This window comes from Aulonocara stuartgranti, assembly GCF_965226115.1.
Source record: "Aulonocara stuartgranti genome assembly, chromosome: 3".
NCBI lineage: Eukaryota > Metazoa > Chordata > Actinopteri > Cichliformes > Cichlidae > Aulonocara > Aulonocara stuartgranti.
This window is the reverse complement of record NC_138941.1, coordinates 17,181,558-17,208,243: the sequence shown is the minus strand read 5'-3', so window position 1 is coordinate 17,208,243 and position 26,686 is coordinate 17,181,558. Positions and strand designations below refer to the sequence as shown.

At 38.8% G+C, this 26,686-nt stretch overlaps 2 protein-coding genes and 1 long non-coding RNA gene across 3 annotated transcripts in view; 1 reads left to right on the top strand and 2 right to left on the bottom strand.

Annotated features, from left to right (window-relative positions):
• The window catches only part of LOC309702568 (uncharacterized protein), a 1,257,380-nt gene that overhangs the window by 312,212 nt on the left and 918,482 nt on the right, over nucleotides 1-26,686 (bottom strand). The gene's annotated exons all lie outside the window — the stretch shown is intronic.
• On the top strand, nucleotides 6,153-11,688 carry LOC309702598 (nectin 1a-like). Its single transcript, XM_082527224.1, has 6 exons — nucleotides 6,153-6,436; nucleotides 8,130-8,468; nucleotides 8,561-8,869; nucleotides 9,019-9,064; nucleotides 9,254-9,305; nucleotides 11,288-11,688. Exons 1-5 carry the CDS (start codon nucleotides 6,256-6,258, stop codon nucleotides 9,294-9,296), a joined length of 918 nt encoding a protein of 305 aa, XP_082383350.1. The 5' UTR covers nucleotides 6,153-6,255; the 3' UTR covers nucleotides 9,297-9,305; nucleotides 11,288-11,688.
• On the bottom strand, nucleotides 10,037-11,096 carry LOC309702650. Its single transcript, XR_014275679.1, has 2 exons — nucleotides 10,540-11,096; nucleotides 10,037-10,288 (listed from the first exon to the last, which is right to left on the bottom strand). It is a non-coding gene; the product is annotated as an uncharacterized lncRNA (long non-coding RNA).

Genomic DNA, 26,686 nt, shown 5'->3' with positions numbered 1-26,686 from the left:
CCTTTTTGCTGATCACACACAGAACAACACACATGGTTTTCAGGAAGTTAACAGAAATAAAACCACAGTGTCATTTGTTTTTCACTCAAGTTGTCTTTTCTTAATTTTTCTGGTATGCTTCTTCATTCATGATTCATTCAAATCTAAACTTCAAAAAATGTAAAATATTTCTGAAAATCATCTTTTATAGTTGAAATTCAGTTCTCATTTGGCTCAGCTGCTCTTTCATGCATCCATAGTTTCACCTCAAACTGCTGCTTGAGACACGAGAAATTAAAGAACAACTCTGTTCAAACGGAGAAACTTTGAAGGAACTCAATAATGTCATTTAAATGGTTTCAGGTAGGTGTATGAAGGTTCTGTATTCAATCATATATGATAGTTGACATGAAATATTGAATTCATCTTTTTGGACACCCACACTGCATAATTCTGTAGAAATGAAATTAGTCATTTCTAATCAATTTCAACATCAAATATCATAACATTGCATCAAAATGCATAAAAATGATTCTTGATAGCTGACCTTAAAGTCTCTGTGCATTCTTCCTCTGGGTTACCTTCTCTATATATTTGCAGTTTAACCACCAAAAGCTGCAAGGTTTCAGAGAAATAAAAGGAACGTTCTACTCAAATTTAATAAGATCAATTTAATAAACAATAGAAAAAAAACTTTGACAGTTGTCATAAAATTCTTAACAAACTCCTCTTCTGTCTGTAGCTCAGGAGTTAGAGCAGGTCACGAAGTAACTGGAAGGTTGGTTGTTTGATACGAGATACTAACCCCAAGATAGAAAACTCTTCTGCTCAGGAAAAGTCCTTGAATGAGTCATTTGTATGAAGCACTTTGAATGCTCAGAGTAGAAAAGCACCATATCAGAACCAGCCTCACCCACTTGTGATGGGTGGGTGGCTGTGGCTCAGGTGGTAGAGCAGATCAGCTGCTGATTGGAAGGTTGGTGGCTCGAACCTTGGCTTCCCCAGCCTGCATGCCAAATATCCTTGGGCAAGATTCTAACCCCAAGTTGCCCTCTGATGATTAGTTTGCACTTGTGTTTAGAAGTGCTTGTGTGAATGAGGCCTGTTGTATAGAGCACTTTGAAAACTCCAGGAGAGTAGAAAAGCACTATATAAGAATCAGTCCATTTACTACATGTCAGCAAAGTTTCATCTCCAACCACTGCAATATTATTTGTTAGGATCGCTGTTCTCTCCGGGTACTCCGGCTTCCTCCCACCGTCCAAAGACATGCAGCTTGTGGGGATATTTAGTTGGATAATCCAAATTGCCACTAGGTGTGAATGTGTGAGTGAATGTGAGTGCGAATCGTTTTCTATCCCTGTGTGTTGGCCCTGCGACAGACTGGCGACCTGTCCAGGGTGTACCCTGCCTCTCGCCCTATGACAGCTGGGATAGGCTCCAGCGCCCCCGCGACCCTTAAAAGGATAAGCTGAAGCTGATGGAGGATCGCTGTTTTTTTCCTCAGGGTTTTGTGATGCCTTTTTGTTTTTGAGAGTCTTTTGTGTTTTAGTTTGGCTCTTTGTATATAAGGATGGTTAATAGTTTGCTTTAGGATTTACTATATCCCATGTACCCTGTTTTCATATTGTAGTTTGTCTTCTTGGTTTTGTGACACTAAATATCTGCTTTTGTGATCCCTTTCTGTACTTCAGTTATGTCCCTTTGTCTGTCTTGTCTCTCTGTTTGTCTGTCATTGTCTGATTTCCCCATCTGTCATGTTTCCCATTCACTTATATTTTCCTTTCTGTTTTCTACATGTCTGCGTATGTCTCTGTGTATCATTTCCTCTTTTTTTATCGTCTCGTGTCTTGTGAACTTAGTTTTGAGTTTTACTTCCCCCATTTGGTTAATGATTTGTTCCCATCAGTGTCTCAGTCTCGTCTGCATTTATCTAGCTCATGTTCCCCTGTCCAGTCTGTTCTCCTCTATGTAATTTAAGCCTTGTTCTCCATGTTTTCCTGTTTTATTGTTTTAACTGTTGCTTCCTGTGACTATTGTAGTTTTCTCCTGCATCATGTCTCTCACCCGTTGCCTCTCGTCTCATTATCCAGTGTGTATTTATTGTCCCCGTCTTCTTGTGTACTTTGTGCTTTCCTTGCTCTGTGTTCCCATGGTTTTGGGGGCGGTGGTGTGGGATTGATTAAGGAAATGGCTGAGTTAATAGGAATGACCAAAATGAGAAAAATAAATCGATCTTCAATAAGAGAAAGGATTATTCTAAGAAGGTCGTCTAAGAAGGAATATTTTTGATGGATCAGAATTATATAATGAAATATGAACAAAATCTTTTGTTAATCATTGTTTATTAACTGAACCTTGTTGAATTTGAGTAGAACTGTTTTTTAATTTGGCAGAAACACGGCAGCAGTTTGAAATGAAACTATCCAGGCTGTAGAGTAGACGAGCAAAATCAAGAATCCACTGAGATTTTCATGACAATAACTAAGAAGGATTTCTTAAATGAATTGTTGATACGCTGTTATAATAATCCACTGAGCTTATTGAATTTGGGGAGAAATGTCCTTTAATGTGCAATCACACAGTGGGCTGAGATGAAACTGCACACAGTGTGGGTGTCCCAGAAGAGAAATCAGTTAAAACTTTAGTGTCAGCTAGTAAGCAAGAATTTAAAAAATATTTTTATAATATCAAATTTGTTCTGTTATATAAAACTCTAATTTATACTAGTCAGGTGGATCATCAACAATCATCAATCAGTGCAGTACCAGCAAAATTCAGACAGACACACAAACACACACATGCACAATTTTACTGTCTTAACACAGTATCATAAATCTAATTAGAATATGCTATAGTCCTTTAAATACCAATTTAAATATATTTCAAAAATATATTACAGCTTTTTTCAGTCTGTTGAACAAAAATCCCCAAAGAAGAAGAAGCACTACCATAAAACTTTGTGTAAAAGTGCACGAAAGTTTAAGAGGCTTACAAATGACGGCTCACATAACTGCGGTGTTACAAGTCAACCTCGTTCAAATCTGTCATCATGAACAATGCTATGGTTTGTGCTGGAGCGAAGCTGCACACAGCTGATATTATCAGAAAAAAATACATACTGATTCGATTACCTTCACACGCAGATTCACACAAAGACGACCAGCTGCATCAGCGAAGTTTAGAAGACAGACAGTGAAACTTAAAAAAAGGAAACAGATTTGTGGGAATGCTGGGGCTGGGGAACATTAGTAATTAGAAACACAAAATGTTTCTAAGCATTTGTAAATGTTTGTTGGAGGGTTTAGAGGAGCTGAATCATTTTGTGTGAAAGTTAAAGTCAAACACACTCTTAGTAGAGAGAGACTGTGTCTGCAGATCAAACAGGTCTCACTGTGATGTCCCTTTAGTCAGACTCTGTCTCTGCTACATTAATGACTGAAAGTTGTCACGTTCTTATTTAGTTAATATTCTTTAAACCAGGTGTACACTTTTAGTTTAATAATTATAGATTCTCTGATGAAGAAATACGGTATATATATGTAACCTGATGAAGCGGTATCTAAAATGTTTTTATGTTTGACATACCAAGACTGTTTCACACTGCAGGAGTTGCAGATGATAAAACAAAGACTGTAAAGCTAAGCAGTTTGTTTGCTGTTTATCACTGCCTGTCCATTAGTCAAATTAATATTACTTTTATCAAAAATAATTTCCCGTCTGTATTTGGTCTTCCTCCATAGTCGCCATAGTCACATCATTGTGTTTTGTTGATGTTTCCCCTCCTTGTGATTCATTCAGTGTCCCCATGTCGGTCCCTGTGTGTCGAGCCGTGTCTCTTAGTTTGTATCCTGTTTTATTTGGACAGTCTCGTGTCCTGTGTTCAGTGTGTTCAGTTTTGCTTTCTCCTGTCTCATCACATCTAATTTGTCCCTGCTGTGTCCTCATGTGTTTCCACTTCCCTTATCATCCCTCTGTGTATATATTGTGTGACTTTCCTTTTGTTCATTGTCCCTACATTGTTTAGTTTCACTTTAGCCATGGCATCATTATGTTCATTTCAGTCAGCTGTTCCCCCGTGTGTTTCCACTTCCCCTGATCACCTCCTGTCTGTATTTAAGTCCTCTGTCTTTCTTTATTCAGTGTCAGGTCGTCTGCGTTGCCTCCCGTCAGGTCTTATCACAGTTGATTCAAAGTTATCACAGTTTTGTCACAGTCAGTTAGTTTTCCTAGTTTGGTTTCAGTTTAGTTTTTGCCACTGCTCATGATGCTTTCATTTTGTATTCATGTTTATAGCCTAAATAAACAGCTTGCCTTTTTTTTCAAAACTTAGTTCTGCCTCCTTCCCTGTCTGCACTTGGGTCCACTTCATCATAACACCGGTGTACCCCACCATGACAGTTATGTCCAAGTTTTACATGTTCAATCAATCAATCAATCAATCAATCTTTATTTATAAAGCACTTTTCATACAAAAAAATGTAGCACAAAGTGCTTTACATAGTTAAAAGCAGCCCACCCCACCCTCCAACTCACTCCCCACACTCTCATTAACATATCCCCCCCCCACCCCCCCACACACACACACACACATACACACACTCGCACACTTAAAGAGTAAAAATTGGGCTGGGCTCGCATGAGCCAAGTGAGGAATGAGCATGAGCCAATGTTCCCAGTGTTTAGTTTCCCCACTTTAGTCTTGGTTAGTTTTCCTTTAGTTTTGTTACGGGTTCAAAAATTGGGGATGGAGACACGAGAAAAAACCACAATAACAACACTGGTCCGGCCGGGTTGAGTCAAACGATGATTTTAATGATCACACACGTGGGAGATGGACACTGTATGCAGACAGCCTCAGATCTCAAAATGGTGGAGCATTGATCAAACTCTTATAGCCTCTGGTGCCCCCATCTTATCACAAAAGCCTAAACATTCACATCCTTTCTCTCACACGGCGCCTAAGCTACGACCTTGGCTCCCTGTTTATCTGCTCCTGCTGAGATGGGGCAGAAAACTCCAGCATGTTCTCTTCTAATCAGACAAATAAGGCGATGACTTTCTGCAAACAGTATTTCTTATAACATCATAAAACAATATCATTCATCCACAATAAATCAGCAGTCTAATGTAATGCAAATCAGTTTAACTAATGCAATAGTTATCAGCTTCTTCTAATTCAGGAGAATAATGCAAACTAAAACTAGATAATAAGTCACAACCTTTACTTAGGGGTCTAACATGGCATAAAATAATATTATAATCTAACACTATGCATTGTATAATAGCCAGTGAGGGGACAGACATGGCAAATGGTGCAACATGTCAGACTATGGGATTATACATTTGTTAGTTTTTCTAATGGCCTCTTCAAAGGGTAAGTTTTATTCCATATTGTCATTTTTGGTTTTTTAAGTTATTTATTGTGACAGGAAAACAAAACAAAACAAGAAGCTCCTAAAAAGGTCATAAATGTGAGAACTTTTCCAAAGAAATCTCAGTCAGTTATGCCTGAGATAGAGAGATGATTATAACAGAGTAAAGATAGCATTAAAATGTTGGTGACAGAAGTAATGCTAAAATCTCAACAAGCCAAAGTTACATACATGTTAAAGGGAAAGATCAAACAGTACTGAAATGAAGAAGTGGGCATTACGGGGCTTCCCCAGTGAAATAACTGAACTTGGAGCACAAAATAATAAATAACATACCAGTAATGCGCGGAGGGAAGGGTTCTGAGAAAATGTATAAGTTCACAGGGAATTTCTACAATAGCACGAGTTAGATGTGGGCAGATTGATGCAGTTATCAATAGTATTGATACCAATGCTGGTATTGTTACTGGAGATATACTACTGCAATAGGATTGGTACTTTGTTTCTGTCCTGTAAGTTCAGTATGTACCTCAGTGAATTCTGTTATGTAGTTGTTGTTTTTTTTTTTTTAAATGAAACATAAAACACGGACTATGAAAGCCTCTTATTTTGTTTGTGCAGCTCTAACAACAGTGATACAAGCACAGCAGACTGTGCTGGCTGCAGTGGGAGAAGATGCTGAATTCAGCTGTCAGCTCTCAGAGACTAAATACATCCTTCAGGTCACATGACAGAAAATCTTACAAGATGTGGAGACAAATGTTGACACCTACAGCTTTACTGAATTTTCAAAATGCAGAAAAAAATGATTGAGTTTGCTGATTAAAACACTGATGAAACTCTGCACTGGGAAGTTTTTGTACTTTACTTGGTACAGTTGATCATTCTAACATGCCTTGGAATGTCCCACAAGGAAGGGAGATTCTTCCTTCCTTCGGGGACATTTGAGTTTTCAATAATTTGGCTATTGTACGACGTTGTTTCAATACGTGGTACAATAGCCAGTGGGGACACAGAGACGTGCACCATGTCAGACTGTGGGATTCTGTGTTTGTTTTTTCTTTTTATGGCCTTTTCAAAAGGTAAGTTTTATTCCGTATTGTTGTTTTTGTTTTTTAAAGTTATTTATTGTGACAAGAGAAAAAAAAAAGAAAATAAGAACCTTCACTCGTAATAATTAAAAATTGATCCTAAAATGTGAGAACTTTTCTCTGAAGTGACAAAGAGATTGTCTTTAGACAGAATTAGAGGGAGATACAATTACTGAAGAGTTTAGATTTTGTTTGAATGAGTGACAAAACGTTTCTCCCACTGAACACTCAGCCTAATACAAAAGAACAAAATCAACTTTCTGTGTCATGAGTTGTTCATCATTCAGATTAATGAGACTGTTTTGAGAGCTGTGTGAAAACAGCTTTAGACTGTTTTGTTAAAGGTTGCCCCATGCCTATTCATATTACGATGAAAGCAATAGATAAACCACATGTTTGTGTGTTATGTATGTATGGTTGGTAAATTAACAAAAATTGGGTTGTATGTGGCCTACAATGTAAAAGACGTTTCACAACCCCAATGTAGTTAAAAACAAGAAGGCACTCATTTCCATTAGACAGAGACGGAGTTCAGGTCATAAGTAGTTTACTGACAATTATTTAACATTTGAAATTAAAAGATCCGTCAGTCCATTCACATATATACTGTTCAGAGAAGGAATGTAGTTTAGAGCAAAGTGTAGTAGTGTGAAGTGGCTAAACGCACTCACCAATTGTTCTAAAATAAACAATTTATCAAAACATTAACAGTCTTTCACACATACATACGGTTTATACACTATTTTAAAAAGAAGGGGTTGAAGACCTGATTGATTACAAAAAGTCTATTAAAATGTTCTGGGTAACCACAGAAATCTTAGTCAGTTATGTCTGAGAGAGAATGTTTATGACAGAAGTAATGCCAAAATCTCAACAAACCAAAGTTACATACATGCTAAAGAGAAAGATCAAACTGTGCTGAAATTAGGAAGTGGGCAATATAGGGCTTCCCCAGTGAAATAACTGATCTGAAATAACTGAGGCACAAATTAATAAATAACATACTAGTAATCCACAGAAGGGGAGGCCTCTGGGAAAATGTAGAAAATCAATGGGAATTTCTACAGTAGCACGAGTTACCAGTCAATACCAGTCCTGGTATTGGTTATGTTGAAGTGATGGGTTTTATAATTCATTTTTGGTCCACTGAAGGGATTGTTTTGTAACCCCAATATTGATATTTTGTAAATAAAAAATATGACCTCAATTAAACCTTTAAATTCCCTGCACTTGTCATAGATATCTACATGATGTCCAACAAATATACATCAAGTCCAAGGTTCTAATGTTGAACGCCATATTGATGTCCAGCTTAAATCATGGTTGGACCTCCAAATTGGTGAAAAAGTTCAAATGCAGTACAGACCTCCAGAATTGGTCATGGACCAACAGAACCAATATAGACACGATCTGTACATCTATCTGACTTTCTTTGTTTAGTTGGTAGCTAACTGAATTGTCTTACTTTTTTTTTATAGATGAAAGAAAATGTCCCTGAAACATACAGTATGAAACAATGAGTGTCAGGTTTATATTTATAGTCTACATCACATTTAAGTGGTACCCATATGTCAATTTGTTTGAGCCTAAAACACAGACTACTCCATGACCCAAATTATTGTTTGATCCTTCCCATCAATACCTCTCAGTTCCACATCTCTAACTCATGTTATTCTCCATGCAGCTCTAACAGCAGTGGTCCAAACACAGCAGACTGTGCTGGCAGCAGTGGGAGAAGATGCTGAATTCAGCTGTCAGCTCTTGGACACTAAAGATGTCCTTCAGGTCACATGGCAGAAAATCTCACGTGATGTGGAGACAAATGTTGCCACCTACAGCAAGTACTATGGTCAGAGAGTGAATGATGGCTTTAACGATAAAGTCAAGTTTAAATACACTGGACTACAGAACTGCTCCATAGTCATCAGGAATGTGACGGAGCAGGATGAAGGATGCTATCACTGTCTGTTTAACACTTATCCTGAAGGCTCCTTCACTGGTAGAACCTGCTTCCAAGTCTATGGTAAGAACTTTTGCATTAATGTGTTTAAATGTGCTAGAAACTGATTTCCTTTCAACAACATATTCGTTGCAATATCTCCTGATCCTTCACAGAGCTGCATGAACCTGTTGTTGGTGTCAGAGAGTCAAACTCTGCTGAAGAGTGGGTTGTTTCCTGTTCAGCCACTGGTCGACCTGCTCCCACTGTAACACTCAGTGTCTCACAACAACACCTCAGCTTCTCACAGTACAACACTGTCAGTGTGTCCAACACCAACGCCACATTCACTGTCACCACTACAGCTGTGCTCTCAGGTTCACGTAAACACAGCACACAGGTGGGATGTGCAGCACGAGTGCTCTCTGCTCCTCACAGAGAGGTGATGGAGACGATTCCTGAGGTCCAAAAAACATCTGTTGGTGGTGAGAAACTCTTTCTGTATACCACAGACTAGACTAGAGACGGATGATACTTGGGTAAATTTGACTGGGATCTAATAACAATGACTTCAGTACTTCATGAGTGATGTATTATTGTTGGTCAGCGTCACGTTTTTCTGTTTTTTTCACAGATTTTCCCTCAATCACTGTAATAGCTGCAGCAGTGCTGGTGTTGGGGTTTGTCTTTTTCTGTTGCTCCACTATGCCGCTTGAAGAAAAGTTACCTTTTCACTTTTTAGTATGTCGTTTTGTCTTATCTTATTAACATGATAGTGGTTTATTGATTCTAACCCTAAATCTATCTAGTAATGTCTGCACATATTTTCAGTACTGATTTTAAAGTGTTTTAATCCTTCTGTCACTCAGGGAACCCAATAAGGATTCAAATACTTCAAAAGTCAACCAATGACATTGATGTGTAAGACTATTTAATAATTATTTATTTTTTATATTTCATTTATTCATTCATTCTTTGCACTGTGATTTAACCCATCTTTGTGTAAAGCAGGGGTGTCAAACTCCAGGCCTTGAGAGCCAGCGTCCTGAAGCTTTGAAATGTATCTCTGCTGCAACACACCTGAATAAAATTATTGGGTCATTAGCATGACTCTACCCTACTCAAGTAAATTTAAATAAATGTAAGTACATACCACCAGGTAGCTCCACTCGTACCCAGTGTAACGGGAAGTGAGAAGGTTAGGTTTTGGCGCTTTGAATGTTCAGTTGTGTGATGCAGCGATTAACGTTTGAGTAAAATATTGGGCTCCCTCGTGTCTTCCCTACATTCCTCCACAATGTACGTTTTTGCAAAAATGTACTTCTAGAAGTACTTTTATTGCACGATGTTCATTCACTCATGAGCTGCTGCAACATGAATCAAATGGCTGAACTGCCACCTTGGCGTGCAGTCAAGTTCTACAGTCTGCTAATGATCTAATAATAAGTATTAATATTCCTCACTCACCTTACTAAATGTTTGTGAACACAGCCAGAAACATTTGCATCACAAACACAGACTAGTGTTTATTAGCAGAAGCTTTTGGGTGGTTGCTCTCAAACCTGTGTACAAGTTTAAGCATTAATGGTCCCTTCACTGATTTCCAGGTATCCAATGTCAGGGCTAACAGATGGATTCAGACGCAGGCAGCGTTCTGGCAAGCAAAGGGTTGACAATTTATTAACACAGAAGGGAAACCACAGTGATGTGTATATACAGTGAATGGGGCAGGGCTTCAGGGCTCCAGGGGAAGGAATCCACACTCGCTCCCCACTCGGCCCAAACTCCGCCACTCCTCTTCTTACGCACACTCGCTTCTCCACAGCCACTCTCGCTCCAATTTCCACTTATGTTGACACACACAGGGATCACAGGTCAGGGTCCGCCACCAGTTCCGGGGAGATCTAAACACAAAGAGTCCAATTAGATCAATACACCACACAACACTGAGAGAGTTTGTCTTAGGAGAGCTGAGAGCACGAACATGGGAGGTTCAACATTCCAGTGCCGAATACTCCGTGCCGCAGCGTTAAATAGGCAAGGGGGACGCCGCCTGATCAGCAACAGGTGTAGAAATCACCGCAGATACGTGGGCCAAGAGTGAGAGCCCACAATGAGCTCCACCCAGGGAAGCAGGAGAGAAAACAAAACAAACCTGTGGCCAACATGAGCGAGCCGGAGAGGCACAGGGACCATGACAGCCAATACCAAGTGCACAAGTTCACCCCAGATGGTTCCTCTTCTCTGTAACTTGGAGGATGTGGAGTAGGCTGTATTTTAATCAAAGACATATCAATCAATCAATCAATCAATCAATAACCATGTCTAAAAACAACACAGGTTGACCAAAGTGCTGTACACAGTAAAAGAAAAAGTAAAAAGTAGAAACAAATACACACAATGAACAAAACAAAAAATAATCCCAAATTTCGTTTTTTTTTCCTGAAGGGGTCAAACACTTTTATGCAAGAATGACAGCGAGGTGAAAAACCTTCACCCGCAAGAAAACTCGAGCTGTGACTCATAGTACGAACACACACCTCACAGTAACACACTTTAATTGTTTAATGTGAACTTTTTGCCAAGCTAGCTAATCCTGACCAACACACCAGACACAGAAGATAAAGGAACGATGTTTTACTGTTAGAGACAGAAAGGTTAAAACATTTTGGCAGAGGGCTAAAATTACCCAAAAAGAAATTCCATTTGACCAAAAACACTTAATTTTTAAAAGATTAAGTATATAGTTATGAATAATGAACACATAATTAACAAACTGGGGTTTATAAATCGTGTAACACATCCTTATGGTAAGAAATTTTACCTTAATGCGTTACATGTGTTAGAAGTCAATGTATCTTTAACAATATACTCCTTATTTTATATCTCCTGATCCTTCACAGAGCTGCATGAACCTGTTGTTGATGTCAGAGAGTCAAACTCTGCTGAAGAGTGGGTTGTTTCCTGTTCAGCCACTGGTCGACCTGCTCCCACTGTAACACTCAGTGTCTCACAACAACACCTCAGCTTCTCACAGTACAACACTGTCAGTGTGTCCAACACCAACGCTACATTCACTGTCACCACTACAGCTGTGCTCTCAGGTTCACGTAAACACAGCACACAGGTGGGATGTGCAGCACGAGTGCTCTCTGCTCCTCACAGAGAGGTGATGGAGACGATTCCTGAGGTCCAGCAGACGTCAGATTATCAGTGATGGTGAGAAACTGAGATGCAATAACAATGCATTGTGGTAGTATGCATTTTCTCTTTGATCAATAATTGATGTATTCATTTTGATCAGTGTCACCTTTGTCCTGCTTTTTCAAGTTTCCTCCTGGATCATTGTATTAGCTGCAGTATTGGTGATGATGGTCTTTGTCAGTGTTGCTGCTCTGCAGTAGGCTACTCTTTAAAGAAAAAGACCAGATAACTTTCATTTTTCATTTCTTGTCCTTTTTTTCTACACCAAAATCTATCCAATAATATCTGCATAACATTTTCTACTTGTGATTTAGTTATTAATTCTTTGCTTCATGATTCAATCGGTCTTTGTCTAGTATTAAATTTTATGTTTCCCATTTAATCCCACTGACTTTAAAGTGTTTCACCAGATTTTTACGAAGTATTTCCAGTCTTTTATTGTCTCTGTCCCAAATGTTCTGAAATGTGTTGCATGTATTAAAAGAAGTTGGACTTTACCAAAAAATGTACTATGTACTTATAAACTTACATTTATGAAAGCTGAACAAACATTGATATACTTGACTTTTGTAACAGTGAAAAGGCGATCTGTTTTTATTGATAAATATAGATGTTTGCATTACTGTTATTTAGATTGCCATGTTAGAACGTAGCAAACAACATTGTTTGTTCCTCTATGGTTTCTTTATTTTTACAAATCTAAATGTTTTTTGTCAAAAGATTAATAATTTCATATTGAGGTCAGATGGTCAGCAGTTTTGATGTTTTTGCAGAGATTTTATTTTTTGCAAAATAGCACAAGTAAACATTAAAAGTAGTTCCTAAATCAAGGCATTTATTATTAAGGCGGCCATTATTATGGCCCTGTGTGGAAAAAGTGATTGCCCCCTAAACCTAATAACTGGTTGGGCCACCCTGAGTAGAAACATCTGCAATAAAGCGTTTGGGATAACTGGCAATGAGTCCTTTACAAGGTGCTGGAAGAATTTCTGCCCACTCATCTTTGCAAAATTGTTGTAATTCAGCCACACTGGAGGGTTTTTGAGTATGAACCACCTTTCCAAGGTCACAGCACCTCAATCAGATTCACGTATGAACTTTGGCTAAGCCATTCCAAAGCCTTTATTTTGTTTTACTTAAGCTGCTTAGAGGTGGACTTGTTGGTGTGCTTTGGATCAAGTGCACTTCAGCTTGTGGTCGTGAACAGATGGCCAGACATTCTCCTTCAGGATCCCAGAAACTGGATTCTGTTCATCTTGACGTTGCATCTCCAGACTGAGAGATCTCAATTACTTTGTTTCTTATTTGCTTCTGAATTTCCTTGGATTGCGCCATGATGTGTAGTTTTTGAGGATCTTTTGGTCTACTCTACTTTGTCAGACAGGTCCTGTTTAAGTGATTGATTCAGCACAGGTTTGGCAGTAATCGGGCCTGGCTATGACTATGGAAAAATTGTATATTTTCTATTGATAAATGCAAATATTTTATGTCTGTTATGTGCATTGCCGTGTGGAGAATATAAGCAAAAAAAATTGTGTGGTTTACATTGTTTCTTCCTCTTAGATTTCTTGATTTTTTTTAAAAATTGCAATAACTTTATGTTAATTTCAGTGCACTTTCACATTTCTTTAAATTCAAACTACAGTCCTGTGAATAACTAGAAACACTTCTAGCAGCACAAATGTGAGCTAATTGTTTTCTGCTTGACTTTATCAGTCTCTCATATTGTTGTGGAGGAATGTTGGCCCACTCTTCATTACAACGTTGCTTCAGTTCTTTGAGCTTTGTGGGCATTTATTTAAGCACAGCTCTCTGAATGTCCCAGGTTGAGGTCTGGACTTTGCTTTTCAGCTATTCTGCTGTAGATTTGCTGCTGTGTTTGGGATCATTGTTCGACTGCAAGACCTAAACTTTACCTATTAAACAGTTAACTCTGTATTTTACACTTTATGTGAATATTGTTGCAGATTTCAATTATTAATGTTTTTATAACTTTGTTCTTTCTTATATTTAATATTATACAATATTTATACTTCATGTCTCTGTCTTCTTTTGAACACTCCAGCACAGCATCACTATAACTTTGTCCTCACTGACAATAAAGCTGTTTCATTGCAAATGTTTCAAGCAATTTGTAGCTGTATCTTAAGATATTTTGTTAATAATATAGTATTTTATATTGTTTTTTCCCCATATTTGAGAAATATTTAACATGTAAAAGTCTGTTTATGTACAATTTGGTGATATTAGCCCTGATTATTGGAGGAACTTGTACATGAAGCAGATTTCTGAGACTTCAGATTTGAAGGTTGTTGTCATATAATCTAAATGATGGCAGATTAACGTTCCCTACCTCTGTCCTACAACCACAGGACTCCTTTGCATTCGACTGATAGAAATTTCAAGCTCAGTGTTAATGAAGATTTCAAAGGCCTTAGTGCAGGGGTAGGGAACGTCTAAAACCTGCAGGGACACCGGCCCTCGAGGCCTGGAGTTCCCTACCGCTGCCTTAGTGTGAAAGGAATGAAGCTGTAGCGCCTCCCAGTGGTTGAAAAGAGGTACACAAGAGGTTTTTGCAACCTGCTGTTTAATGAAGGTAATCAGCTGGGACAAAGGTACATTATGAGAATAATATCTCTGACAAACCTCTCCCTCAATTAAAAGATGCATTTTGATTTACATGAATGCATTTCATCTTCTCTGCAAAGGCTACACAACCTTCTTTGCCATTTGAGTGTGTCCAGTCCAGCTGAAACCAGCTCATTACTGAGGGCATGAAAACGATCTGTGAGGTAACATTTTTACTGTCATTCATTCCTGTTGAAAACTTGTCACGTGTTTGCTTAGGTTCTTCTCAATAATCCTCCCGTATCCTGTGTAAAAACTACCCGAGCTTAAAGTATACAGACTGCCGGGAGGGGCGAGACGGGAATTTTCATTGCATATATATATATATATATATATATATATATATGAAAAAAACACCCAGCACGCCCCTGCGGGCGGTTTATCCTTCAAGCTCGGGTCCTCTACCAGAGGCCTGGGAGCTTGAGGGTCCTGCGCAGTATCTTAGCTGTTCCCAGGACTGCGCTCTTCTGGACAGAGATCTCCGATGTTGTTCCTGGGATCTGCTGGAGCCACTCGCCTAGCTTGGGAGTCACCGCACCTAGTGCTCCGATTACCACGGGGACCACCGTTACCTTCACCCTCCACATCCTCTCGAGCTCTTCTCTGAGCCCTTGGTATTTCTCCAGCTTCTCGTGTTCCTTCTTCCTGATATTGCTGTCATTCGGAACCGCTACATCGATCACTACGGCCGTCTTCTTCTGTTTGTCTACCACCACTATGTCCGGTTGGTTAGCCATCGATCATATATATATATGTATATATATATATATATATATATATATATATATATATATATATATATATAGTGTACAGGAATAGTGTACAGGAACATCTGTGCCGAGTATAACCTGGAAGTCCCGAGGTCAAAATGGGAGATGCCCCCAAGGGTGGTGAAGAATGACCGAGCTAAGATCCTGTGGGACTTCCAGATACAGACGGACAAAATGGTGGTGGCTAACCAACCGGACATAGTGGTGGTAGACAAACAGAAGAAGACGGCCGTAGTGATCGATGTAGCGGTTCCGAATGACAGCAATATCAGGAAGAAGGAACACGAGAAGCTGGAGAAATACCAAGGGCTCAGAGAAGAGCTCGAGAGGATGTGGAGGGTGAAGGTAATGGTGGTCCCCGTGGTAATCGGAGCACTAGGTGCGGTGACTCCCAAGCTAGGCGAGTGGCTCCAGCAGATCCCGGGAACAACATCGGAGATCTCTGTCCAGAAGAGCGCAGTCCTGGGAACAGCTAAGATACTGCGCAGGACCCTCAAGCTCCCAGGCCTCTGGTAGAGGACCCGAGCTTGAAGGATAAACCGCCCGCAGGGGCGTGCTGGGTGTTTTTTTTTTTGTTATATTAAAATACAGATAGCAGCAGCCACGAAAACATAGGCAAGAGAGAGCATAGCAGTGTCGTAGATGTAGCCAAATAAGACAGATAAATTAAGATGGAAAATCCCCAAAACAAAACCCAATCTTTAGTGTGGGAGCATTTCCATGTCATTCCCAAAGGTGTAATTATTTTCAGCGACTGCAAACTGAACACAAACTTTTCATAACTGAGTTTGTTTCTTCAGTTGTATTTTGGTAATGCTGTTGTACAGCAGGGAAGCAAACACAAGTGCTAACGCTAACAACATCCAATCAGGATTTATTGGTTAGATCAAAGCTAACATCTGCATTACATGTGAGCACTACACATGTTATTTAACATATATAACGTATAAGATTTTTACATCTTTCTCTTTCCCTCGAGAAGAACTGCTAAAACTGTAGAAATAACATTATAGAAAAGCAGGACATGCTCAAGCAAAACATTATAGAAAATCTGTCACGGTTCTGGCTCAGTTTGACCCAGTATTTTGAGTTGTCATGTTTTTGCAGGTTTAGTTTAGTTCCATGTGTCATTTTCTCTCTCTCTATGTCGAAACTGCGTCTTAGTGTGATGGTTTCTTGTTCCTGTTTTATTGTGAAGGTCTGCGTCTCATGTGAGTGTGTTCAGTTTTACCTCTGTCTCGTCTTGGTGATTATTCCCAGCTGTGTCCACCACCTGTGTGTAATTCCCCTGTGTTTCTCTGTGTATTTAAGTCGTGTCCTCTGTCATTGTAGTTGCTGGTCCGTCTGTGTATCCACCATGTCTCACCCGTGTGTTTGTGCTCTGTAGTTTAGTTGTTTCCAGTCTAGTTTAGTTCGTGCTCCATTTGCTGTTTGTCCATATTTATTTTTGTGTTCAATAAACCACCTTCACTTCTCCACTACTGCCTGCGATTGGATCCTCATTTATTATTTTCACACGGCTCTCCTCACCCGCCGTGACAGTACGGACCAGCCAGATATGGATCCAGCGGCAGTCACCCCACCTAGGGAGCTTCAGGAGGCCGTTATCGACTCTGCTTCTAAATTGATTTACCAGCTGTTAGAGCATGAGGGAGAAGTGTCTCTTTACACTGTGGAAGCCAACCTACAACACCTTATTTCCAGTTACCCCTGGTTATTGGACTCACTGCATCCGCTCGTACAGAATTTTGTTCTTCACGAGCTTCACCTACACCCCCCCGCCGCTACCGCTCGCCTGCTCATGCAGTGATATCATCAGTGACAAGTCAGGTGATAGAGGCTAATGCAAAATGGTGTTTCAGTGAGGCAGAATTTATTATGACAATACATTTTTTTTAAATACTCAGTATGAATTAAACAGGTTAAAGGTCAATGCTCTGTTGTAATATAAAGACAAAATGATTGACAGCAGCCCAGCAATATCAGTAAAACGCAAATTGGCCACATGGTGCAATGTAAGGAGTTCTGTGATTGGTTAGGAAAGGACAGACTGGCCACCTCGATTTTTCTTCACTGCACATTGATCCATAGCTTTGCTCTGTAAAGGCTAACAAAGTGCTTTTGCTTTACAAAGACATTCAGCGTCGGTATTCACTCTTTTAAAATGCCACTGAACACTGGAGTGAAATGGAGCCCTGATCCTCAGAGTTTTATTGTTGCTAACATTTCTTATAGATAGCACAGATAGTGCCCCACTGCAGTAATCACTCATGTCTAGATATTCCTGTTAAAAGGGAGTTTTTCCTCCCCACTGTAACATGGCAAACATAGCAAACGGATAATCCAGCTGAAGCTTCAGACAGCCGTCAGACAGTGAAACACTGCCATCTGCTGGACTCGAATAACAAAGACGCTGCTTTGACGGGTGAGGGAGTTTCAACAAGTCTGCAACGACTCAAGCATCAAACTACAGAACTATTATAGCGGACATGGTGCTCTAATGACTGCTTCATTAACGCAGGTCAGAAAGGATAATAGAAACTCAATAAATTATGAAATACAAAACTTACTGGTTCACTGCACACACAAAACGTCTCTTATTAGCACAACACTGCTCAGGGCTCAGAGTATATTCCTTATAACCTATTAAACCTTAGCGTGTTATTTTGAAGTGTTACAGGTGAAACAGCCAACCAGTGAAGTTAACTGTAATTTCAACATTGAGCTACAAAAATGCTTCTTTTTTTTAAAAAAATTTTTTTTTAAATTTCTTTTTACAGTTTTGCAATTTTACACAAGTTTTATCATCAGTGTCACAATGACTGCTGCTAAAATTGAGTATGAGCTTTTTGTTGGTCTGATTAAAAGGTTAAATGTAAAAGCATAATTTAAACATGTGATGTGAGGTCATTAATTACAGTGCAGGTGTCCTGCTTTAGGATCATAAATTAATACTTCCAAAACAGTAAAGTTGTAGAGAATCTATGGTCATTATCGTTGCTAATCATGGAAAGACAAAGACGTCAGACTCTGCTGAAAAATATTACACCCTCCTACTCTCTGCACACAGCGGTCTGAGGGACCTTCCAGGATCGGGGATTTTATTTATTTTGTTCTTTTTTTGGTCTTACTGGTTAGTAGGTGGTGATTTTGTACCTGGTGATCTCACATTTGGAACATAAATTGCTTTGGAGCAGATTAGGTTCAAAGGATAACTTGGCTCTTGAAGTTAGCCGGATAAGACAGCGTTCTGCTTCACAGTTGAGGCCTCAGAGAGTTGTTGCTAACCAAAGTCTATCTTGTACAGCCATGCAGCATCTTATGACATTTTGTAACCTGAGCAGTGAAATGATTGCTGGTTTAGTGCACATACACAGTGTGGGGATCAGTATCAGGACAATAAAGTTATGGTGCAAAAAGCAGCATCTGGTCAGAAGGAAAAGCACGCACACTTGGAAGACTTGACCATTTGCACAAAATGAATGGCTGACACTGGACAGATGAGAGAATGTGGATGGTCACACCCTCGTGCATTAAAGAGGGCTTTCAGTTCATTGAAAACACAAAACCAAACACACAAAAGACACAATGAGACAGCTGATCAGTTTGCTTCACTAAATCATCGACACAAGCCGTGTTGTAGAGGGTACTGCAGCCGTGGCAGGTTATCATCTTAATGTGGCCCTGACACTCCATCGTACGCCACAAAGCTGTGAATAAATGAAAAGCAAAGAGGCATCATCACTAACATAATAACTGTAGAAGTTATCCCGCTGCATTACATTTATCAGGATATCGTAATAAATGTTCATCATATGTTGCTTTGACCCATCATTGTTGTCATTAATATTGCTACGTGACACTGGACACTTCCTGTCATTCATATGTCATGACTTTGTGATCAGTGTAGCAGCTTGAAAATAACTGCTTGGTTAACAGCAGGTGTACAGGCAGGTGCTCTGATCAAATAACATGTTTGGCTAAAGAAACAGAAAATAAAAATATGTAAATAGGAACACCCACATCTCTACTTCTTCTATTTTCCATTTCACACTTACAAAAAAGTTCTCCTGCGTAGGTGTTGAGACAAATATATGTCAATTTAATACTTCAGACAGGCCCCAGAGCAGGTCTGAGCAATTAGTCGACTTAAAATCAAAACTGCAATTTGAAACCATGCAATTAGCAATTTTGCAAAGAAAACTTGGCTAGGCTAAGCTAAGCTAACTGTTAGACAAAGTAGAGGAGTTGGAAGAGTAAAGGATTCTGGTTAACTCCAGTTCAACTTAACATTAAATTAAACTGAATCTATTAAACTATTAGACTCAGACGAGGTCGGCACAGGGACAGGCCTCGGGGGTCCAGGCCCACCCGGTGAAGTCCTTCTTCCCCAACATCTTCTGATGTACTTCATTTATACATTTTGGTAATGAAGTACTTAAACTACCACCTCACTGATTAGTTATTGCAGTGTGAGCTCAGTTCAACTAATCAGGTCACAGTAGTTTAGCACTTCTACAGCAATCATGCAACCAGCATGACTGAGGAGGACACTGGGTGGACGGGCTTTGCAGGTCAGACTTTGAAACTATCTTTTATTGTCATTACGCCAAAAGCAGTGAAATTATATGTTGTCCCATTCAGTGCAAATAAAGAATCTGTGTTTACTGACAGGACAAAGCACTGAACATGATTTCATCTGTTAACCTGGACAAATTCCAAAACAATTCCTTATTATTTCTTTTTCTTAAGTAAAACCAGTAAAAGCTTCTACTTCAAAAATATGGACTTAACACTGAGATCCTGATATTTTAGACCAGTTGAATTTAGATGATCTTTTTTAGTTCGTTCAGTTTGCTGGTTCTAACGACGACGGTCTTCATCAGTTTTAATGTCACTGTGACTCATATCTCTGCATGGCTGTTTTGTTCTGAGTGCACTGTGACAATGAAGTTAAGATCCGGTGATCAGCACAGCAGCCTGGGAGTGACTGCTTGGTTAACGACAAGGTTTACAAGACCTGATCAAATGTCACACTGGAAATATTTTGCAAGTGAAACAGCAAAAGCAAATGAAAAAATGTAAATATGTTAATTGGACCACCTACATTGCTTCGAGAGCAGGGGTGAACTAAAGAGTGCGACCCATCACTTCAGTTTCAGCATATAATTTCTATTTAACACTCAAAAAAATCTGTTGTACAAGTATTAAAAATATATTCACAAATGAAATTTACATGCCTGAGATGAAAACATTACTCATACAAGTTGTCAGGTAAAGTCTATAGCACTGTTACATCTAAATATGGACACTGAGCTGGGACTTAACGATGTCACAGATCTGAGCCTCTGCACCTTCACTATACGTTTGTGTATGTCAGGCCTGTCCTGTATCTCTCCACCACCTGATCCAACACACCACCAAATCCTGATCAGCTGATCATCTCTGCTCCTCTAATCACCTGAATATCCAAGTATCCGAAAGTGTCCATCGATCTGACAATACAATTGTAGTGTTGCTCTTTGTTGTTTGCTGTCTCCTCTGTTTGTTTTTTTTTTTCTCCATACAGGTGACCCAGGAGTTTGTTTTTTTTGTTGTTTGTTTTTTTTTCTCTCTTCCCCCCCTTCTCACCGTCTCTTCTCCCCTTTGGTTTTCTTTCTTTCTCTCCCCCTCTTTCTTTCATTCTTTTCCCCCTGTCCTATTAAAAAAAAAAAAAAAAAAAAGATGACAAAGGATGAATTGAAGCTCCGCCATCACGTGATGTCACATGCTGCTGTTTCTGATGTCACTTAACAAAAAAAAAAAAAAAAAAAGTTAATTTTTGATTAAGCTGTTCCTCATTGATTCCAAGATAACTACTTAGTATTTTATTTTACACGCTGCATTGTAAACAACTAGCAATTAAATGCTTAATTGAATAATTCTATTTGTGAAAGAAATAATATCAGTTTTAAACACTTTTGTTTTGGTTTTGGAGAAGAGGAGAAACTCTGGGATTTGGACTGATAGCTTGAGGTCTTCTAAACATCCTGGCTACGGCCCTGAAAGTTTTATGATTGCTGTTGATGGTGTCATAGTTTCACCTGCTTTAATAAGATCAAACGATGATTTTCACACAGCGCAGTGTTAGCCCATTATACCCTTAATCCATAGCGCTGAGCTCCAGGTTAAGAGCTGAACGTCACCTTGCTTCGTCTCTCAGCAGGCAAAAGAAAAGTTGTTTTTCTGGGTTTAACTGTTAGCAAAAGATGTGACTGTAATGGCAAATGATTAATCTGTGCTGTTTAAATGTAATTTCGTCTCTTTTCTGCATATTGTTATGTGAGAACTTTATAATGTACGACTTGGTAAAGTCATTGATTATAAAGTGGCACTTGAGATCTGTGCAGCCTTGATTCAGAGATGGAAAGACTAAAGTCAGGATCAAAGGAGATTCACTTCCAGCTCCAAGCTCAGGGGGAAGCAACTGGACCCTGCACGGTCTCCTTCTTCCTGCCACAAAAACAGAAATGGATAAACAGTTTTCCTCCTTGAAAGCTCCTTCATTCCTCCTTCTCACTTAGCTATATATAGTAGACGCTTGAATTCTTGTGGACAGTTTAAACAACTTTAACTCTTATTCCTTCTGGTTTTTAATCATTTGTTGTTGTTGTTGTTGTTGTTGTTTTATAATTCCTCCTTTTCAGGTTACACTCTCCTTGTTTAGCACTTCAACAGCTGCTTCTTAGTAAAGACCTCCTGGAAGCAGATAGGTGTATAAAGATGTGACTGAGAAGAAATGCATAAAGCTGGAAGTGAAGTGAAATGATAGCAAATTACTGAATGCTGTACATTTTTTAAATAATTATACATTTGCTAAAGCTTGTTTGCTTTTGATATTTGCAAAATATCAATTGTCTTCTGCTTATCCAATTTAGGGTGACAGAGGTGCTGGGGCATATCACAGGACAAGTTTTCAGTCAGTCTCTTGAGGCACCTGTTCTTTTCATTTGGAGCTATATAAATAAATTAAACTGAAATTGAATTGTTTTAGCCCTAACCCAGAGATACAGACAAAGACTCACGTGCATGTCTTTGGTCTTTGAGAGGAAGCCAGAGTACCCAGAGGGTATCAATGCAGGCACGAGGAGAAAATACAAACTCTACACATAAAGTGCACACTGAAATCTTTGTTATTGCTCCTTAAATTATTTGCACATTAGCTGTAATTTGTATATAGAAGATTAAAAGTAGCAGCAGCCAAGGCTTCTAAAGCCTTTGTTTTAGCATTTTAGAGTTATGAAACATATCTGGATGAGAGGCTGAAGTGCCAAGTTATGAGTTAATATTAGCAAGCTTGGTTAGCAAAGTGCATCCACAGAAACTAATTAGTGCTGAGTAGGACACAAAAAAATGCTGCATTTTCCCTCGAAACAAAATGGGACCACTTACAATCTGTTAGTATAATTAAGTACACAGCAGCATCTCAATGAGTGAACCTTGGATAGAAAGAAAGAAGAATAAAGAAAAAAGAAGGAGACAGAGAAAGAAAAGAGAAAAGAGAAAAAAAAAAAAAAAAAAAGACAATACAATTGTAAAATCGATCATTGACCTGTGCCCTAATGTGTTCTGTGCACTTGTGAACACACTTCCTTATGGAGTACGTTTATTAAGGACACTCTTTCATTAGCACACAGGTTCAATAACACAACAAATAACCTCCAATAAACCTTTTAATAAACTGTCATTGGAGGCTGATGTGCTCTCTCTTGGCTTGTTTTCTTGTTGTGTGCCACACAGAAAATAAATGCATGGTGTCTTAACTCACTGATACGGGGATATCAATGAGCACAGAGTCCAGCCAACGATGGCACAAAGTCAAACCTCCTTCAAGGAAACTGGAGAGTCCAACACTGGCATTGAGGCTACCCCAACAATATCAATATGGTGTAACTTCCTGCTCTAACTCAGGCTCCTTCCCCACAAGAAAGATGATATTTTATGTACTCGAAGTCAGACCTGGAATCTGCGGCTCAGACTTCCTGAGCCCCCGACCCCTGACCTCTGAGATTTTCATGTCTTGTATTTTATAATATTTATCTTTTGTTCTCCTGCCAAAATTGTAAACACTGTCATCATGACATATTGCACTGTTGTTCGATCAGCTTCATTAAATATACTTTTATATATACTTTTATCCTTTGTTTTGTTATACATCCATTTAAATCCTCATATGAAATTATTACAACCAACTGGTAGTAAAACAAAAATAAAAAGATTGTTCAACATTTTAACTGCAAATGGTCAAAACATTCACTTTATTTGAAAGGTCAAAATATACCAACACATCTTTTTATTTTAAATCTATTTGTTTGTGCATTAATTTTTTTCCTAAAGCCAGATGTGGAAAAACAGGCTGCATCTACATGCAGGTTCTTGTGGTCAGTGGTCATCATATTTGCATTATCTTTCTGAGTCACAAGCAGGGAAGTGTTAAAGTTTCCTAGAAGTGGTGGGCCAGTGATGTAGGTGTGGATGCAAAGGATTATTTGAGGTGGTGCTGATCAGAAGTATAAAAATCAAAGTGTCCAGATCCAAACACACTTTGTTCCTCTGTGACAGAAGTGAACTAGAACTCACAGCAGCATCTGAACTGCAGAAGAGATCTCTGCTCATCTCCGTCTGCATTCCTCTTTTGGTAAGAACTTATTATGTATCATTTAAAATGATTTTCCTTTTAAAGCTGGGCAGCAGGCTCACGTTGAACATCTCCATAAACTGTCATAATTCTGCTGCTACACTAAACACTGCATTCGGTGAGCATACTAAACTTACGTAAGCTGTATATTTGCACGGTGAGAGACCTGTTTTTGCTGATTTGTGTTCAAATACAACAAGATCTTATTTAAACTGACTGTCAGATGTTGCCTATCCAGTTATGTAATGAACCCACTATATACATGAACCACAGACCCTTCACCACATCTTCATCACCTGCTGTTCCAGACAACCAACTTATACCTGAACCACTGCAGGTTAATCATCATCATTAGTAAAGGAAAAAAAAGGTGAGTGTTTTAATTTGGAAAAGCTTGAAATAAAAATCCTATAAATTACACAAACAGATACGAATTGGAGGAAAATCCATAGAGTCTTGAGTTCTGTTTGATTTTTATTTTGCAGTGTGTCATTGTTACTACAGAGCACACTGAAACACATGACAGGAAAGAATAACTGAGTGCAGAAAGGCATTTATATTAAATCGGATTTAAACTTTGTTCTTAATGAACCGGATCTATTATGACCTGGACTTTTATCTATAAAATGGGCTTGTGAAACCCAGAGAAAAACTCTCTCAATATATCTGTAGATATAAATATATATTTATCCAAATCACATCAAGTAAAAAAGGCAAAATGACAAAATTTAAAAAAATAATAACAAAAAGTATGAATTAAAACACAAAATTTTAAGGCAAAAACAAATATCTTGATGTCTTAATACGATGAATATAAAATATAAAGTAATACAACAAGGTTAAATATCTAAACATTTAAACTACTTCAGCTTTTCAAAGCTTCTTTTTCCAGTTGAAAATGACATCATCACGCCTGAATCTGCTTCCAGGAGCCGTCCAGATCAGGCTTGTTCAGGATATTTAGAAATCGTCCTAACAGTTGAAAAATAAAAAATAAACAGAGAACAAAGTAATATATATGATTATAAATAAATAAAAAAGAAAACTATAAATAAAACTACTTCTGTCATTTAAAGAAAAAGGTCTATCAGTCCTCTTGTCGTGTGTGTTTGCAGCTCACAAAGACGACTTACTGAGCTTCAGGAGCCAAAAGGATGTATCTGCCAAATTCTTAATGTGGAAAAATGTCCATGTGTTTTCTTCTCCAGGAGACGATGAAGACACTGTTTGTCTGCACGATGCTCGTGCTGCTCTTTGCTTCCGGATTTTCCAAAGTGAACAATTTTCAACCAAGCGAGCACCGACCTGAAGAAACACCTTATGAAAAGTTTAGAAGACAGCATGTAGATGCTAAGATGACTGAAAAGCTGTGTAACACAGAAATATCAAATAGGAATATCTACAAAATTGACAACAGTTGTAAGGAAACCAATACATTCATCCTCAGCATTCCAGCAAAGGTCAAATCCATTTGTAGAGGTGATGGGAGGTACGATGAAAATAGCGGCATGACGTATAGTACCGCAACGTTTCGCATAATTAAATGTAAGCTAAAGCATCAGGGAGCCAGGAAACCCAGCTGCCAGTATGAAGGCAGGCTTCTCACCAACAGGATCATTGTGGTGAAATGTGAAGGGAAGTTACCTGTGCACTTCGATCGGGACCTTCTACCCTCTGAGCGCAACGATGGCGAGCAACTATGAGGAAAGAGTGGTGTGGAGGGGGGGCGTGGTCTGCGATGCTGCTGCAGGTGAGATGGATGTACCTGCGCTGCATTTGCTATCACGCCTCGCCAACTTAAAAGGCTTTGTGCTGTCTGAGTTGTTGGTGTTGTGGATGTGTTGGCTGGCAATCCACAGACAGACTGATTTACACAACTGTGGAAAAAATAAAATTAATACAAAAAAAAAATTGGAAAACATAGATGTGTCATTATTTCATATAGATTTCAAATAACATACCATTTGATGTCAACATGGTTTAGTTGCATTTGCAGTGCTCGTGCTGTTATATTCTTATGATTCTGTTCATTTTATGAGTGTATCCTTCAGCCTTGCTTCACATATTTACTGCTGCTTGATCAGCTTTAGTCCTGCTAGCATCAGCACAGGTAGAAACAGATCACACATCAGAGAATCGGCCGTGCATCTAAATGCAAATGGAAACTAAAAATGAAAACATAGATAACTGAGCTGAACTTCATAGATCTGAAAGTTGACCAATGCATACATAGTGCTAAAAATCAGGTATCGGGAAAACACATTATTTTATATTATGCTGAAGTCAATTGTTATCCTTTTTTAAAACTATATCATATAATAAAGTCTGTTTTGAAGTTTACTATGGTAAAAAAAATATTTTAAGGCTCTTCAGATATACTGTAACTTCATAGCTATGAACCATCAAAGCATTTTCATCATAAATATAAAACTTCATTAGGTAGATCTGTTCAAATACTCATTAATGCAAATATCTGATCAGCCAATCACATGGCAGCAACTCAATGCAGGTGTAAAAGGTGAGGTCTAAAAAGAACCTTTAAGAAAATATGAATCATCTTAATCAGTCTTTAATTATGAAGCAATGGCCTAACTCCCTCTGACAAACAGACCTGTTGCAAAATTTATAAACCACTTTTGACTTTTTCCAAGGTGAACATTGTCTGGCAGCAGGTGCCCTTCCCCTCCCAGATCACGGTTCATATCTGATTTTCAGCTCTAAAGTTTATTTTTCTCTTCATAACAACTGTGCAAAGGATGATTTCTGAGGATGATGACTAATTTAAAATGCTTGGATGCTGACAATTATGCAGAGTCAGGCATGGAAAGGCTGCTCTTTGTGACAGGTGGGTGCTGTCATACATGGGTGTAGCTGCCAGCTGTCCTCAAGGCTTCACCTCTGCTAATCGTGTCTCTGAACTTGACCTCGTCTCATAAACTCTCCTGTGATTTTTATTTTGCATCCTTGGTTATTCAAATGAATGATTAATATATTAATATAAATCTATACAGATTTGTCCACAC